Source organism: Dreissena polymorpha, chromosome 1 (assembly GCF_020536995.1).
Source record: "Dreissena polymorpha isolate Duluth1 chromosome 1, UMN_Dpol_1.0, whole genome shotgun sequence".
In the NCBI taxonomy this organism is placed as follows: Eukaryota; Metazoa; Mollusca; class Bivalvia; order Myida; family Dreissenidae; genus Dreissena; species Dreissena polymorpha.
The window spans coordinates 106981162-106995104 of record NC_068355.1 but is presented as its reverse complement, the minus strand read 5'-3'; the positions used below and the strand labels follow the sequence as shown (position 1 = coordinate 106995104).

The 13943-nt window shown below is 35.1% G+C and overlaps 2 protein-coding genes across 2 annotated transcripts in view; one reads left to right on the top strand and one right to left on the bottom strand.

Annotated features, from left to right (window-relative positions):
- LOC127865239 (E3 ubiquitin-protein ligase RNF185-like) overlaps positions 1-13943 on the bottom strand; it is a 422044-nt gene that overhangs the window by 216808 nt on the left and 191293 nt on the right. The gene's annotated exons all lie outside the window — the stretch shown is intronic.
- Positions 6169-11010, top strand: LOC127843664 (receptor-type guanylate cyclase gcy-28-like). The gene is made up of 6 exons (XM_052373398.1): positions 6169-6189; positions 7868-7988; positions 8254-8420; positions 8754-8891; positions 9295-9430; positions 10922-11010. Exons 1-6 carry the CDS (start codon positions 6169-6171, stop codon positions 11008-11010), a joined length of 672 nt encoding a protein of 223 aa, XP_052229358.1.

Genomic DNA, 13943 nt, shown 5'->3' with positions numbered 1-13943 from the left:
TCAAACTAACAACAAATGTTTATGCATTTTTACACATAGATGATTTTTGTGAGAATGCAATATGAAAGAGAAAGAGAAGGCTCTAAATTGTTAAACAAAGTTAAGTAAATGATTATGATCCGTTAGTGATTGAGAAAAATAAAATATAGACATTATGCAGTTATAAATTATTTACAAAATCACAATTTTGGGGAAAAAACTATTCTCTCATAAGACTATAAATTTTCGGCTCTAAGTTTAAATGCTTTTATACAAAAATTAGCTAGACGTATCAATACAGATTTTCTAGTCTCATTCAACAATTGTACAAATTTAAACATACTTGGTCTTCTTTTGTAAAAAACAGGTATACATGTATTTCTAATATTATCATATAAAGGACATATAAGAACAAAATGGTACTCATCTTCAATTTCATTAATTGAACAAAATGTACATGTTCTTTCATTTCTTTGAATATTTTGGTGCCTACCAGTTTCTATAAATAGAACATGGGAAGATTTTTCAAATTTGTCTAAATAAATGGATCTTTCAAATATGGGTTTCAATTCTTTGTACAAATATAGTGATGGAGAGTCATTTACATCAATTCGCCATTTTGAAATAAACAAATCTTTTAATCTATTGCGAAACATTATAATAAAGCTGTTAACATTAACCGATTCTGGATATAACCATACATCATTAAAACCTGACTCTTGCAAGAGTTTCCGAACGTTTGATGTCCATGACTTGGAGTGAGGATTATCACATGATTCTTTAAATTGTTTACGAATAATATTACTTAAAATACAGTTAGGAGATTTTTTGTTGAACAATTTTAAGAAATATTTAACTACTCGCAAATATCGACATATATACATCGGGTATCTCCCTACTTCGGCATACAAAGCATTTGAATTAGTAGTAGCTTTTACACTTAAAAACCATTTACAGAATTTGCGTTGGACACGCTCAATATTTTCGGCTTTAGTAAACCCCCATACCTCGCTTCCATAATTTAGAATCGAGGCAACATATGCATCAAACAGATTTAACATTATTTTAACAGATACATTCAATGATTTTGTAACAGTAAATAATGCGTTCATCGCTCTAAGCGCTTTGGCTGATAAAGTATTTGTCGCTTGTATTGTGGCTTGTATAAACGAGCCGCTGCTTGAAACTACTATTCCTAGATAATTAAAATTGCTCACGATTTCAATTGGATTATTATTGTACACCCATCTATAGCCTTTTTTAAATCTGCCTTTATGAAAAATAACAATTTTTATTTTTTCGACATTCACCGTTAAATTCCACTTCGTGCAATACTCAAACAAATTGTTCAAGGATGATTGTAAACCCTCAGCTGATTCTGAGATTAGTACTGCGTCGTCGGCGAATAATAGAAGATAAATGGATAATTGATCAATTGTAATGCCCGCATTTATATCAGCTTGTAAGTGCAACTCAATGTCATTTAAGAATAATGAAAACATTATTGGCGAACATATTTCTCCCTGTAATAACCCGATGTCGGATTCAAATAAATCGGAAAAACTATTCATATGTTTGACACCTAATTTAATCTGGTTATACAAAGAGCGAAAAACGGACAGGAGTTTGCCATCGATACCGGACCTAATGAGCTTAAACCAGAGATGCATACGATCCGTTAAGTCATATGCCTTTAAATAATCGACAAAGCAGCAAAACAGTTTTTGTTTATTATTGATATGACTTTCAATCAATGATTGAAGGACAAATAATGCGTCGACCGTACTATAACCCGGTTTGAATCCGAACTGTGCGTCAGTTTAAATGTCATAAGCTGTAGCCCAATTTTGTAAACGTTCATTGAGTATACTCGTGAATAACTTAGCAAAACAACTCACAAGGGTTATACCTCTATAATTGTTGGGTATTGAAGGATCGCCTTTTTTATAAAGGGGGATAATCAGACCCGTTGACCAGCTGTGAGGAAATTTCCCGGACTTGAGAATATGGTTAAATAACAATTCCAATGCATCACCTATTACATGAACACTTTTTTTTTAAAGTATTCGTATATTATATTGTCCGAAGAACATGCCTTATTATTTCCTAATCGTTTTGTTGCCATGATAATTTCCTCGATTGTTATGTATCTGTCGAGCTCCGGGTAAGTACTTTCAAAGTTATGGTTACTGTCGAAATTGCGAACAAAATTTATACTGTTTTCATTATTTATATTACCTTCGTTTTTAGCCAGGTTTTTAAAGTGTTCATCGAACTCATTTAATTCAATTGTTTCTCCGTTAGGATTTGGTGATCTTTTTTTGAACATTTTCCAAAAGTCTTTAGGTGACTTAGATTTCATGCTATCCATTTTGCGTCCTAAAGTTCTATTAAAATCTGTCTTGCATTTACGACAATAATATTTATACGATTTCTTTTTCTCTAATACTGACTGTCGATTGCTCTCGTTATTAATTTGGTTATAATTGTACAAAGCATCCTTATATTCTTTACGTTTACTTTCGCACTCCGCATTATACCATTTTTTATTTTATTTTTGTCATGTGAATCGAATTGATTTCTATCGCAGTTAATAGTGTGCGCAAAATAAGGATTACCTTTAGACGTTAAGTATTGAGTAAACATTGATGCTAGTTCCTCTGTATCATCGTTATTATCTATCCCTCGTTTTAAACTTAACTCGAGATTCGCAATGTCGCCCGATAATTCTGCAAGGAAAGCTTCCTTGTGAATAGGATTCCATTTCACAAAAGTTTTACGTCCTCGCTTATATGTTTTGCTAGTTGTCCCAATTTTTAAACTATAGTCAAGGGGAGCGTGATTAGAAAATTCATTAAAATCTTATATTGTAATGTGCACGATATTTACAAAATTTTCCGAGCGTGTTAACAGATAGTCAACTAAACTCTGCCCATTGTGTGTAAAACATGTTATTTTACCAATATCATTATCGTTATGTAATCTACCGTTAACAACTCGAAAATTTGTAGCCAAACATAAATCTAGTAATGCGTCCCCGAAGCGGTTTGAATTCAAATCACACGTTGCCCTAGGCATAGGATGGTCAATGTCTATAAAATCAAGATTACTTAAACTACGATCATATGCAATATAATCTAGTTTTCGACCAATTCTTGCATTTAAATCGCCCGTTACGTAAACCGCACCTAGCTCGCTGAAAGTATTAATATCAGATTCAATAGTTTTAAAAATATCTCCATCAAATCGTGGGTGAACAGGTGAATTTTCAGGTGCAATATATGTCACAGCAATATACATGTCATTTTCAGTATTAAAAAAATGTTGATCAAGTTTAATCCATAATAGACAATCTATTTCATTTTTAACAACTGAAACCCCTTTTCGTATATTATCGCGAATATATACAATAATTCCACCACTTGCACGCTTCGCACGCTTATTTTGATAACGTCTATATGAATGTATTGGATCACTAAATCCAGACAATTTAATATTCGATTTTGAGTTTGTCCATGTTTCAGTTAAACAAATAATATCATATTGTGAAAGTAATTTTACAAATTCCGGTGATGAAGACTTGTCCGTTGTGAGCCCCTCAACGTTCCAGGTTACACATTTCACAACACTCCCACATTTCTCCTAAGCATTCGACTTGTATTCACGGCCGTCGATGAATAATTTATCCACCCTCAGGTAGGCCTCCTTATTCTCTTCTCTCGCCTTCTTCATGATTGGAATAAGCTTTTGTCGGGTTTCCATTACCTCCCTGGGGTATTGTTCCGATATGCCATACGGGGTCCCTTTTAGCTCTTTGGATGCCTTCCGCACTTGTTCTCGATCCGGATAAGAAGCAAATTTGGCTACAATAGGCCTAATTTTTGCGCTGTTATACCGACCTATTCTATGGACACGTTGCAATTTAATGTCCCTGGATGCGTTCTCGATTCGTAATTTTGATTCCATGAAGTCCAGTATTTTTTTCTCACACTGTTCATCTTTTTCCTCGGGAATTTTGAAGAAAAGAAGATTATCCCGCATGCTTCGACATTTAAGATCAGTGACTTCGTGCTGCATGAGGTGTTCATGGTCTTTCAACCGTCCAGTTAGCAATTCAATTTCCTTTTTTTTTTTGTTTAAATTCTCCAGAATAGTACCGTCATATTCGCGACAATACACAGGGTCGAGTGTGTACACAGTAATCTCGATACCGATTTTTCCTGCTTGATGGTCCGATTTGCACGCGTTTTGCACTCTCCGGAAAACTTGTAGAGGCAAACTTTTGTTTATGTCGTCGAATAAAATAATCGCCATTTTTTCTAGTCAAATTTAAGAAATGTAAATGCAGCATCAACATACTAACACAATATCGCGTAAAGAGAAAAAAAATGCATTTAATGTCAACCGTACTTTCGTTTGACAACGGATCATTTTAATTTCCTGCAACGATATCTATTCATACGACACACGAACACTAAATCCGATCTTAACAAAAAAGACAGTTCCGCTCGGTAAAATATCGTGTATATTTTTTTATAAACAACTGGTAACAAGATGACCTGTTAATTCTGTTCAGCTCATTAGTCTTTGATATTTGTAAATTGTTTAGAGGTGTTATTAAACCAATTAGCAGATAACGTTAATCAATCCACACTTTTATTATGTCACTATTATTTATTGTGCTGTAATATTGTATTATGTTTATGCAATAAAATTTTGGACTTCGACTTGGTTTGATAACACAGTTTGTTGACTGGATTTATTAATCATCTCTTTCACCAAAGCAATAAGCGGATTAGACGAGTTAGTTCAACAAGGTGCTGACAGGCTTTATCGATCGCATTTAATCGGGTGCCGTTTGTACGGGTATACAATTAAATCGGGTGCCGTTTGTCCGGGTATACAATTAAATCGGGTGCCGATTGTCCGGGTCGACAAATTTACAGGGTGCCGACTGTCCGCGTATGCAAAAAAACACTGGGTGCCGATTGTCCGGGTGCCGTTTGTCCGGATACCGCAAGCTATACGTGCACAAACGAGAAAGCATTCCCGAAATTTTAACAAAAACAAACAATTCTTTAAATAAAAAAACAAATAAATCTTCACGCAGAAACTTTAGAAACAAAATATAAAGTACATCACGCTCGATGTACGACATGTCAAATGATTCTGGAACGAGGGTAAACAATAGAAAATAATGACAATTGTTAACAAGCAAGTGACAATGTATACAAATGTACATACAAAATGTAACAAAACATTCTAGAACTTTGCAAAAATTATACGGTCTGCAATATCGAAATATACATACATGTATTCATTCACATTTACCTGTATTTCACAGCGAACCACCGAGGCCGCGGTGGTCCACCGCGATCATGGTGGTCCACCGTGAGATCAATTTCCCGATAACGCAGAGACTGGCACCGCAATTCGCCACGGCGAAATCACCGTGTTCAACGGTGTATCGTGGTGAGATAGTAATTGTCCACTCTGGGCTGAATCACGGTGATCACGGTAGTGTAGATTGAATGGTTATGAAATATATTTGGCATAATTAAATACAATATGTTGAATTGTTATCATATATCAAAGTCAGTTATAAAGAAGTAAATGGGTATGAGCATATGTACTAAAAAGTCAACTTTGATATTCTTTTAAGGTACAAAACATCAATTGATCTTGCTCATAGTTACAAATGTGTGCGAATAAAGAAGTAAACACACACAAGACATTGGAAAATGTATCATATCAAAACATTTGTCAAACTATTTGTAATTAAAATGCAAAACAAATCTGTAGCATACATACATTATTTGTGCAAAAACAACTGCAAAACAACTCTTCTTTTAAACCAAACAGATTTTCGTGCTTCTTAAAATGTGATAAATTGTTGTTGTTTTTTACTACCAAATTGTTCACATTTTTGACAAAGTTTTTTGTCAACTGGAACGATTTTCAGACTCACCTTGCAATTATATTTCCAATTGTAACACCAATAAAACCTGCTAAAATCACAAATCTTTGATAATCACACACAAACTACTGATTGACTGCAAACTGTAGGCCTTAAAACGTTTCAAGTTGCAAGTCTTATGAATGGTGTTCATCTGACACCAAGACAAAGGTCTTTGATGGAAGTGCCAAGTTAATTGGGGCCAATTTCCAGGAGTGTTACACAATCACCATATGGCAACAATGCAAGCACAGGTATAAATGCGTTTTATAGAGAGTAGGATTAGTGATTGAAAGAAATAAGATTCATATGTAACAGTTCTTGTTGTTTTATAGGTTTTACCACTATGTTGAATTTCTGCAAAAATATAGATAACAATCTGAAGTAATGGCAATAATTAATTTGAGTAATGCAATAATTATACAAATGTAATTAGATATTTGGGTCGTGGTTAATGTTTCTGAATCCATTACCAGTATCATCATCCCCATCATCATCCCCATCATCATCATCCCCATCATCATAATCATCATCATCATCATCATCATCATCATCATCATCATCATCATCATCATCATCATCATCATCATCATCATCATCATCATCATCATCATCATCATATTCATATTCATATTCAGATTCATCATCATCATGATTGTGCACCATAATCCGCATTACAACTAGAGTGTTAACATTTTGATATAGTCATATTAGAAAAACTGCCACTACCCTGGCGGCCATGTTTTTCAAAAAACCGTAACCATTTTCGAACTCAGCCAAGCTATCATTAGAAAAAATCTTCGGACCAAGTTCTATGAAGATAGGACTATAAATGTGACTTTTAAAGTGTTAACAAGGTTTTACTATAGCCATAAAAGGAAGACTGCCCCGTCCCCTGGTGGCCATGTTTTTCAACGGACGGGAACCATTTTCAAACTCAGCCGAGATATCATGAGATCACATGTTCTGACCAAGTTCCAATAAGATTGGACTATAAATGTTACGTCTAGAGTGTTAACAAGGTTTTACTATAGCTATATTAGGAAAACTACCCCGCCCCTTTGCGGCCATATTTTTCAACGGACCGGAACCATTTGCAAACTCAACAGAGCCATCATTGAGAATAATAATATGACCAAACTTCATGAAGATTGGACTATAAATGTGACTTCTAGAGTGTTAACAAGGTTTTATCATAGCCAATCAAGCAAAACTGCCCCGCCCCCCTGGCGGCCATGTTTTTCAATGAACCGAAATCATTTTAGAACTCAGTCGAGATAGCTTTAGAACAAATGTTCTGACCAAGTTTCATGAAGATTGGACTATAAAATAAGACTTCAAGAGTGTAAACAAGATTTTACTATAGCCATATAGGGAAAACTGTGCCGCCACCTGGCGTCCATGTTTTTCAACTGACCGGAACCATTTTTGAACTCAGCTCAGATAGTATTGGTACAAATGTTCTGACAAAGTTCCATGAAGATTTGACAATACATGTGACTCCTAGAATGTTAACATGCTTTTTCTTTAATTTGACCTAGTGATCTAGTTTGCGACCCAACATAACCAAGTTTCGAACTCGACCAAGATATCATTGGGACTAATCTTCTGACCAAGTTTCATGAAGATCAGACAATAAATGTGGCCGCTAGAGTATTAACAAGGCAAAATGTTGACGACGGACGACGCACGACGGACAAAAGGTGATCCCAAAAGTTCACCATGAGCACGCTGTGCTCAGGTGAGCTAAAAACAAGCCAAAATGACAAAACGTGTTTAGAAATTAAGAACACCGGTATAAGCAGGTATGGTCTTTCGAAATATGGATCGTAATCTTAAAATATTTTAAATATTACATACGTCAATATCGTGAATCTTATACCTAATGCCATTGTTAGATTATTATTTAATACACATTATCGTTATTTTCAGCGAACATTCGAGAGCGTAGCACCACACATTAACTCGCATGTGGTCCTGTTTAATTCAACCGCTTCAGACCTGGGCACAGAGCTACTCCGAGTGATCCGTCAAGCAGGTTCTGTGTCAAGAGGTATACATATATACATAAACTGACGATGGAAAAGTTTGTGGTTACCAAAAACATTTTTTATTATCTTTTTTATATCTTCGTAATAAAAAAGCAAATTATAGTGATTGCGATTTGTAAAACATGTATTTGATAAAGCTCGAAAGTAGTATTTATCTGTAATAAAATTGTGAAATATTTATAGCACGTTATTACAATTCGTCATCATCATCTACTACAAATATCTTTTCATACAGTAATATGAATCTTGGAACTGTGATTATTTCAGTATTCGTTTTTGTTGGTCACGCGGACGACTTCCGTCAGCTGGCGATACTGGCAAGGGAAAGGTCGTCGCTGACGTTCGGAGACTACGTGCTGATATTCTTCTTTACGTATTGGGGCGACCCGAAGGCTGGTAACTATAACTGGAAAAGAGGAGACGATATGGACCAGGTAAGACGATTGCTTAATCATTATTTTGATTACAATAGACGTCATCATACTGAACCTCATCATTAACGTCCTCCTCCGCCTCCTTCTCCTCCTCCTTCTCCTCCTCATCATCATCAGCAGCAGCATCAGCTGCTGCGGCAGCAGCAACATCTATCTTTGTACTACCAATTAATTCAGGATAAATACTTATTTCTGAATCGTTGTAATATTAAGTTTATACATTTATTTTCAAAATTGGAATTTTAGCCAACTCTTAAACAACATGGACAAGAATAAGAGTAAATAAATAATATTATTGCCAGTGAACCGGCTTATTTCCTCGCGTTTCTCCAGGCAGCCAGGAATGCGTACGAGGCGGTAATGGTGATGCGGCCCCGCCGCCCGGAGGACGCGCAGTTCGCGTGGTTCGAGGCGGAAGTGAAGCGGCGCGCGCTGACCGAGTACAACTTTACTTGGGAGGACGACCATGAGGTAACAAGCCTTGAAAAGATTTAGCTGTTCATGTTTTGTAAATTTTATTATTTGCGACATCCGGTGTGTTCGTATTTATAAAATTATAAGTACATACAATTTAAATTGCCTAGTTTAATACAGTCTATTCATTTGGTTTTACGAAAGATACAAAGACATTTTTTCCCAAGTTATATTAATTAACTTTGAGGGTTAAGCAGTTAGCTCATACAGACAAACATTTCATAAAATGTAGTTTGACTCGCACGATAATTGATGGCTAATGCGACCTTTGAATTATTATGTTGTTTTTTTTAGAAATAGTTACGACAATATTTGTCAATTAACATTTATAAAAAATGTGTTCGAGAAAGAACACGTTTTACCATGGTCACTGTAAGACATGAATGTATGTGTGTTGAAGGTGTCTGCGTTACACATAGGCCTGTACGATTCCTTCGTGCTTTATGCGCATGCGCTAAATGAAACTATCGCGGCAGCCAAGAATCCTCGTGACGGGCAGAGAGTTCTACAACGGATGTGGAACAGAACACTTGTTGGTGAGAATTGTTACGAGAATGTTATTTACCGTTACTTATGTCGGTTCATCTATGTGAATGTTTTATTGACTGGACAAGAAATATCGCAATCTGGCTATATTAGCAGCTAAAAAAATGGAACCTTTGAAATAGCGATAACAGTCTTCAGTGCACTTATATAGAAACCCAATCAGAGGACAGAATTAGTTTATCTTAGCACGAAATTTTACAAATTCCGGACTTTTAATGGTTTAAATATAAGAACAAAACGTTTTAAATCGTTTACCACATTTGAAAATCACAACTATACATATATATATATATATATATATATATATATATATATTAGGAATTATATTATTTTAGGAATCGGTGGAGCATTCTTTATAAATCCAAACGGTGACCGAGTGAGTGATTTCACCATGCTCCACATTGTACCAGAAACAGGACAATTCAAGGTAGACTTTTGTGCTGTGTGCTTTGTTTAATATTTTCACATATTCGTTTTAAGTGTTCTACATGTGTTCTACATGTGGTTTTAGATGGTAATTTCCAGTGTACGTGCAGCATTATAACCATGACCTCTGACGGTATCTATATTCACTTGTGTTGAAATGTGAGAAAAGAACAAACTGACAACACATTGGAATTATGTTTATAAAGGCTTTATGCTGTTTGCACACAACCGTCTATTTCACATGCGAATGATAAACGTGGTTTGCAATTATTGAAAAATAAAGACATTTTTTTTATTGTATTATTCCAATCCAATTAAAACTTAACAATATTGCTTTTTTTCATTAAACTTATTAAACGTTTTTATTAGATGATTTTTGTTGTTGAGAATTTATACATACTATTTTTTAAACGGACATTTTGTATTTTGTTACATACAATTTAATGAACGTAACTTAGTGACCTTAATGCCACTAAAATATTTAAAACACAACAACAACAACAAAATGATGATGTATATAAAAACAACTTAAAGCTGAAAACTGTATCAACGGATTTGATTTCTTGAAAGATAGGGTGAATATGTACCTTTGCATTTTTAAATGTCACTTTCAAACGTTCTAACGGCATCGAACGCTTTACTTTGAAAACTTCCTCTAGGTGTGTATAAAGACGATGATGAGGTCCTTCCGCTCCTTCGTCTGCATTTTCTGAGGATCCGGAATATGAACTGCACACCTACATGTACCTACTGAACTATTGGACTTACATCAGTTGGGACAAATTTTGAATTGTAGCTGCAATTTCCATCAATTTATTTTTAAAAACTAAAATACATTTTAAATATTGACGTGGTCTTTGTTGTATGTGTGAGAGAGAAGCCAGAGTACCAGGTGGTAACCAAAACCTTTTGGTTATGGTGACCACTAACTAAGCTCCAATGCTTCCGGGAACGGGTCGCCTAGGTGGCAAGCGCATGTTTAAACACTGCGTTTAATGAACATCTTGGAAATTTCACTGACGTTAGTAACTGACCGTGTATTTTGTATGTTGAAGATAGTTGCGCAGTACTTGGGTTGGAAGCAGTTCGAGCTGATACCGGAAGTTCCGATACACTGGCCAGTGCGCGGAAGTCCGCCTCCTAACCGACCCGCGTGTGGCTTCAGCGGAGAATTATGCGTCATTTTTTGTGAGCACTTCAAACATGTCATTAAATTAGTACTATTCTTAATTTCTTATTACTATTACTTATATTTGTTGTCGTCACTTTTGCGCATGCCGAAACGCAGAAGCATTTGCATAGTTCTTCCACATATATACCTAAACTAATATTACATTTGTCATACTGTTTCTATATCAGCGTTGTCCTCCAGTGCTGTGGTGGGGATCAGTCTGGGCAGCGTCATTGTCGTGCTCGCCGTAGCGGCCCTTTTCATAATAAGGTATGCATTAAATGGGAATATTACGGTAAAGGATGGAACAAATATACAAATTTGTTTGAAATTACTTGTATACATGCTGCCTAATTTTAAATGTAATTATCAATGTGAAAAAGAATGGTGATGATATGGTTTAGAATAAATACACAACGATGGTTCATTCTGGACTAAAATCTTACAATTCCAAATATTGTTTGCATTTCCTCATACATCTTTTCATATCGAAGTGTATGTCATCGAGACGGCACACTGTCTTACAAAAGCCTGCCGGACATATAACAATGTACCATTTTGAAAAGTTTAGTGTTACATGAAGAAATAAATCGGTTTTAAATGTATGAAGAAGTGTATTAGATGAGTTTAATTTTAACTCAAATCTTTATCAAATTCCAGGCGAATTAAAGCGGAAGCGGATATCCAGAGTAACTGGTGGCGCGTGCGCAGTGAGGACATACTTTGGACCATGCGGACGACATCAGCTATGTCCAGCCTTCGTCAGGTGACTCAAAGCAGCCAAGCCAATTTTGTTTTGTTGGCGTTTAAATCTGGTACTGATGCAGTCATTTATGACACATAACGTTTTCACCAAACATTATTTTACCTTTATTACTGTAGAAATTGCTTGCCGTTTCCAAAACATTATTCTGAAAATGTGCCATTGAAATGTATACTGATGTTAAAAAAGGAAAATGACATTTTACATTGTTGTAGCGGCTTGTTTTCATTGCGCAAAATGTGTCTTGTTGAAACGTTGTTGTTGTTGAATGCAGATAGGCATATATATTACCCTCCATTATTCCAATCGGGTCGAAACGAGGGTATTAAAACAAAAATGGCTTTTTTAAATACTCAGATTTTAAAATGCTTGAAGCCTAAAATCTAGAAGTATGTTGATTTTCCATTATCACTTTCTTTTAGCTTTTATTCGAGTTTTTTATTCATCAACGTTTTACCTGTTTCGAAAAAAATATATGATCGTGTGTACTTTAAAGGGGCCTTTTCACAGATTTTGGAATGTATTGAATTTTGTCATTGAATGCTTTTTATTGATAAATGTAAACATTGGATCTAAAAAGCTCCAGTAAACACAAGAATACAATTAAAGAAAGAAAAAAAAGTAATAATCAACTGGGCTCGAACCACTGACCCCTGGAGTAAAAGTCTATCGCTTACACCACTCGGTCATCCGTGCTCATACAATGAGTGATGTATTTTATACTCCATATGAGCAATCCTCGTAGTATCCCAAAATATGACGACAAAAACAGAACTCTCAAAATTATACAATCGTTTCGCGTTGCAACGCTTTATAATTTTCAGGTTTTTAAATCGTCAAATGATGCATATAACGGATATTTTAGAGCATGTTAAATGTTCAGTAGTACTGTTTCCTCACAAATATAACTACCGCGAAAATTTGCGATACGCTAAATGTGTGTAACTATTTACTTACGTGTATCGAAAATGGAAGTTTGTAGAGGAACAGCCGTTAATAATGGAAATATATGTATGAAATAAATTTGTTATGTGGTATCCTATAAAAAAAAACAACCTCTGAAAGCATAGACAAATATGTAGGAGATACTTCCATGATGCCGATTCGTGTTGTTTTTATTTTTCGGGGGGGGGGGGGATAAACGAATTGTTGTTAAAAATAATATCTGACCTATTATTTTATTACATCATACGTCCACAATATTCAGTTTCAGAACGAAGACGGCTCCATTTCGATATTGACACAACCTCAAGTAGCACAGTCATATGGCGTTTACAAGGTACGTTGTAATGGTCATGACACAAAACAAGATACGACAAGACAAGAAGAGATATAAATATCCTAAAGCCCAACCAGCCAAATACATGTTTGTGCTTTGCGTACACTGTTTGGATATTACTGGTTAGCATTCTAATATTGGAATGCCCTATTTAGTAATACCATTGGTAATTCATATATAGCATATTACTCTATTAAACAAAGAGTTAAACGAAGTCACAACACATCAAATATATGTGTGACTAACCTATATTTTGTATATAATCCTTTTATTACAAAATTAATTGTCTTGACTTATCGTATCTTTTCTTTTGGCCATGCCTAAAGGACCAATTACGTGTCGACCTTGTTTTCAAGATTGAAAAGTAGCTTAAAAGAATACATATGGCCTTAAGCTCAATATAAATTATTGCTGTATCTGGATTTTTGCTGACCTTTCATTTTTGATAGTATATAAGTATATATTTTGCTTTCACGGGTATATGCCTAATATGGCATTAACACATTTAACTTACATATGGAATTTAATTATTGCAATCAATTTTTGTTTAATGGCAAATTAAAATCATTTACTTAGCATCAAAGACAAACTCGTCATTTCATTGTGACGTCGTGGTAGTCAAGCAGAACCAATTGCATATCGAATTTAAGTCATAGTATATTAACATTACAATTATTTATATTATGTAAATGCATTAAAAAAGACTGATTTTCAGGGAACATTTGTACATATCAAAAAGCTGAAGGGGGAAACAGTTCCCATAAACCGAGCTCTTTTGCTAGAGCTCAAACAGGTATGTAAACATACATTTCTTGCATCCCGGCTGTCATTCCATTCAATTCCCGAGCCACGTTGTTTTCGGCC

Coding starts and splice junctions, on each gene's coding strand:
- LOC127843664 (XM_052373398.1), top strand. CDS start 6,169: ATGGCAACAATGCAAGCACAG. Junction 7,989..8,253: donor AGCAGGTTCTGTGTCAAGAG/GTATACATATAT, acceptor TGATTATTTCAG/TATTCGTTTTTGTTGGTCAC. Junction 9,431..10,921: donor GTGGAACAGAACACTTGTTG/GTGAGAATTGTT, acceptor TGTATGTTGAAG/ATAGTTGCGCAGTACTTGGG.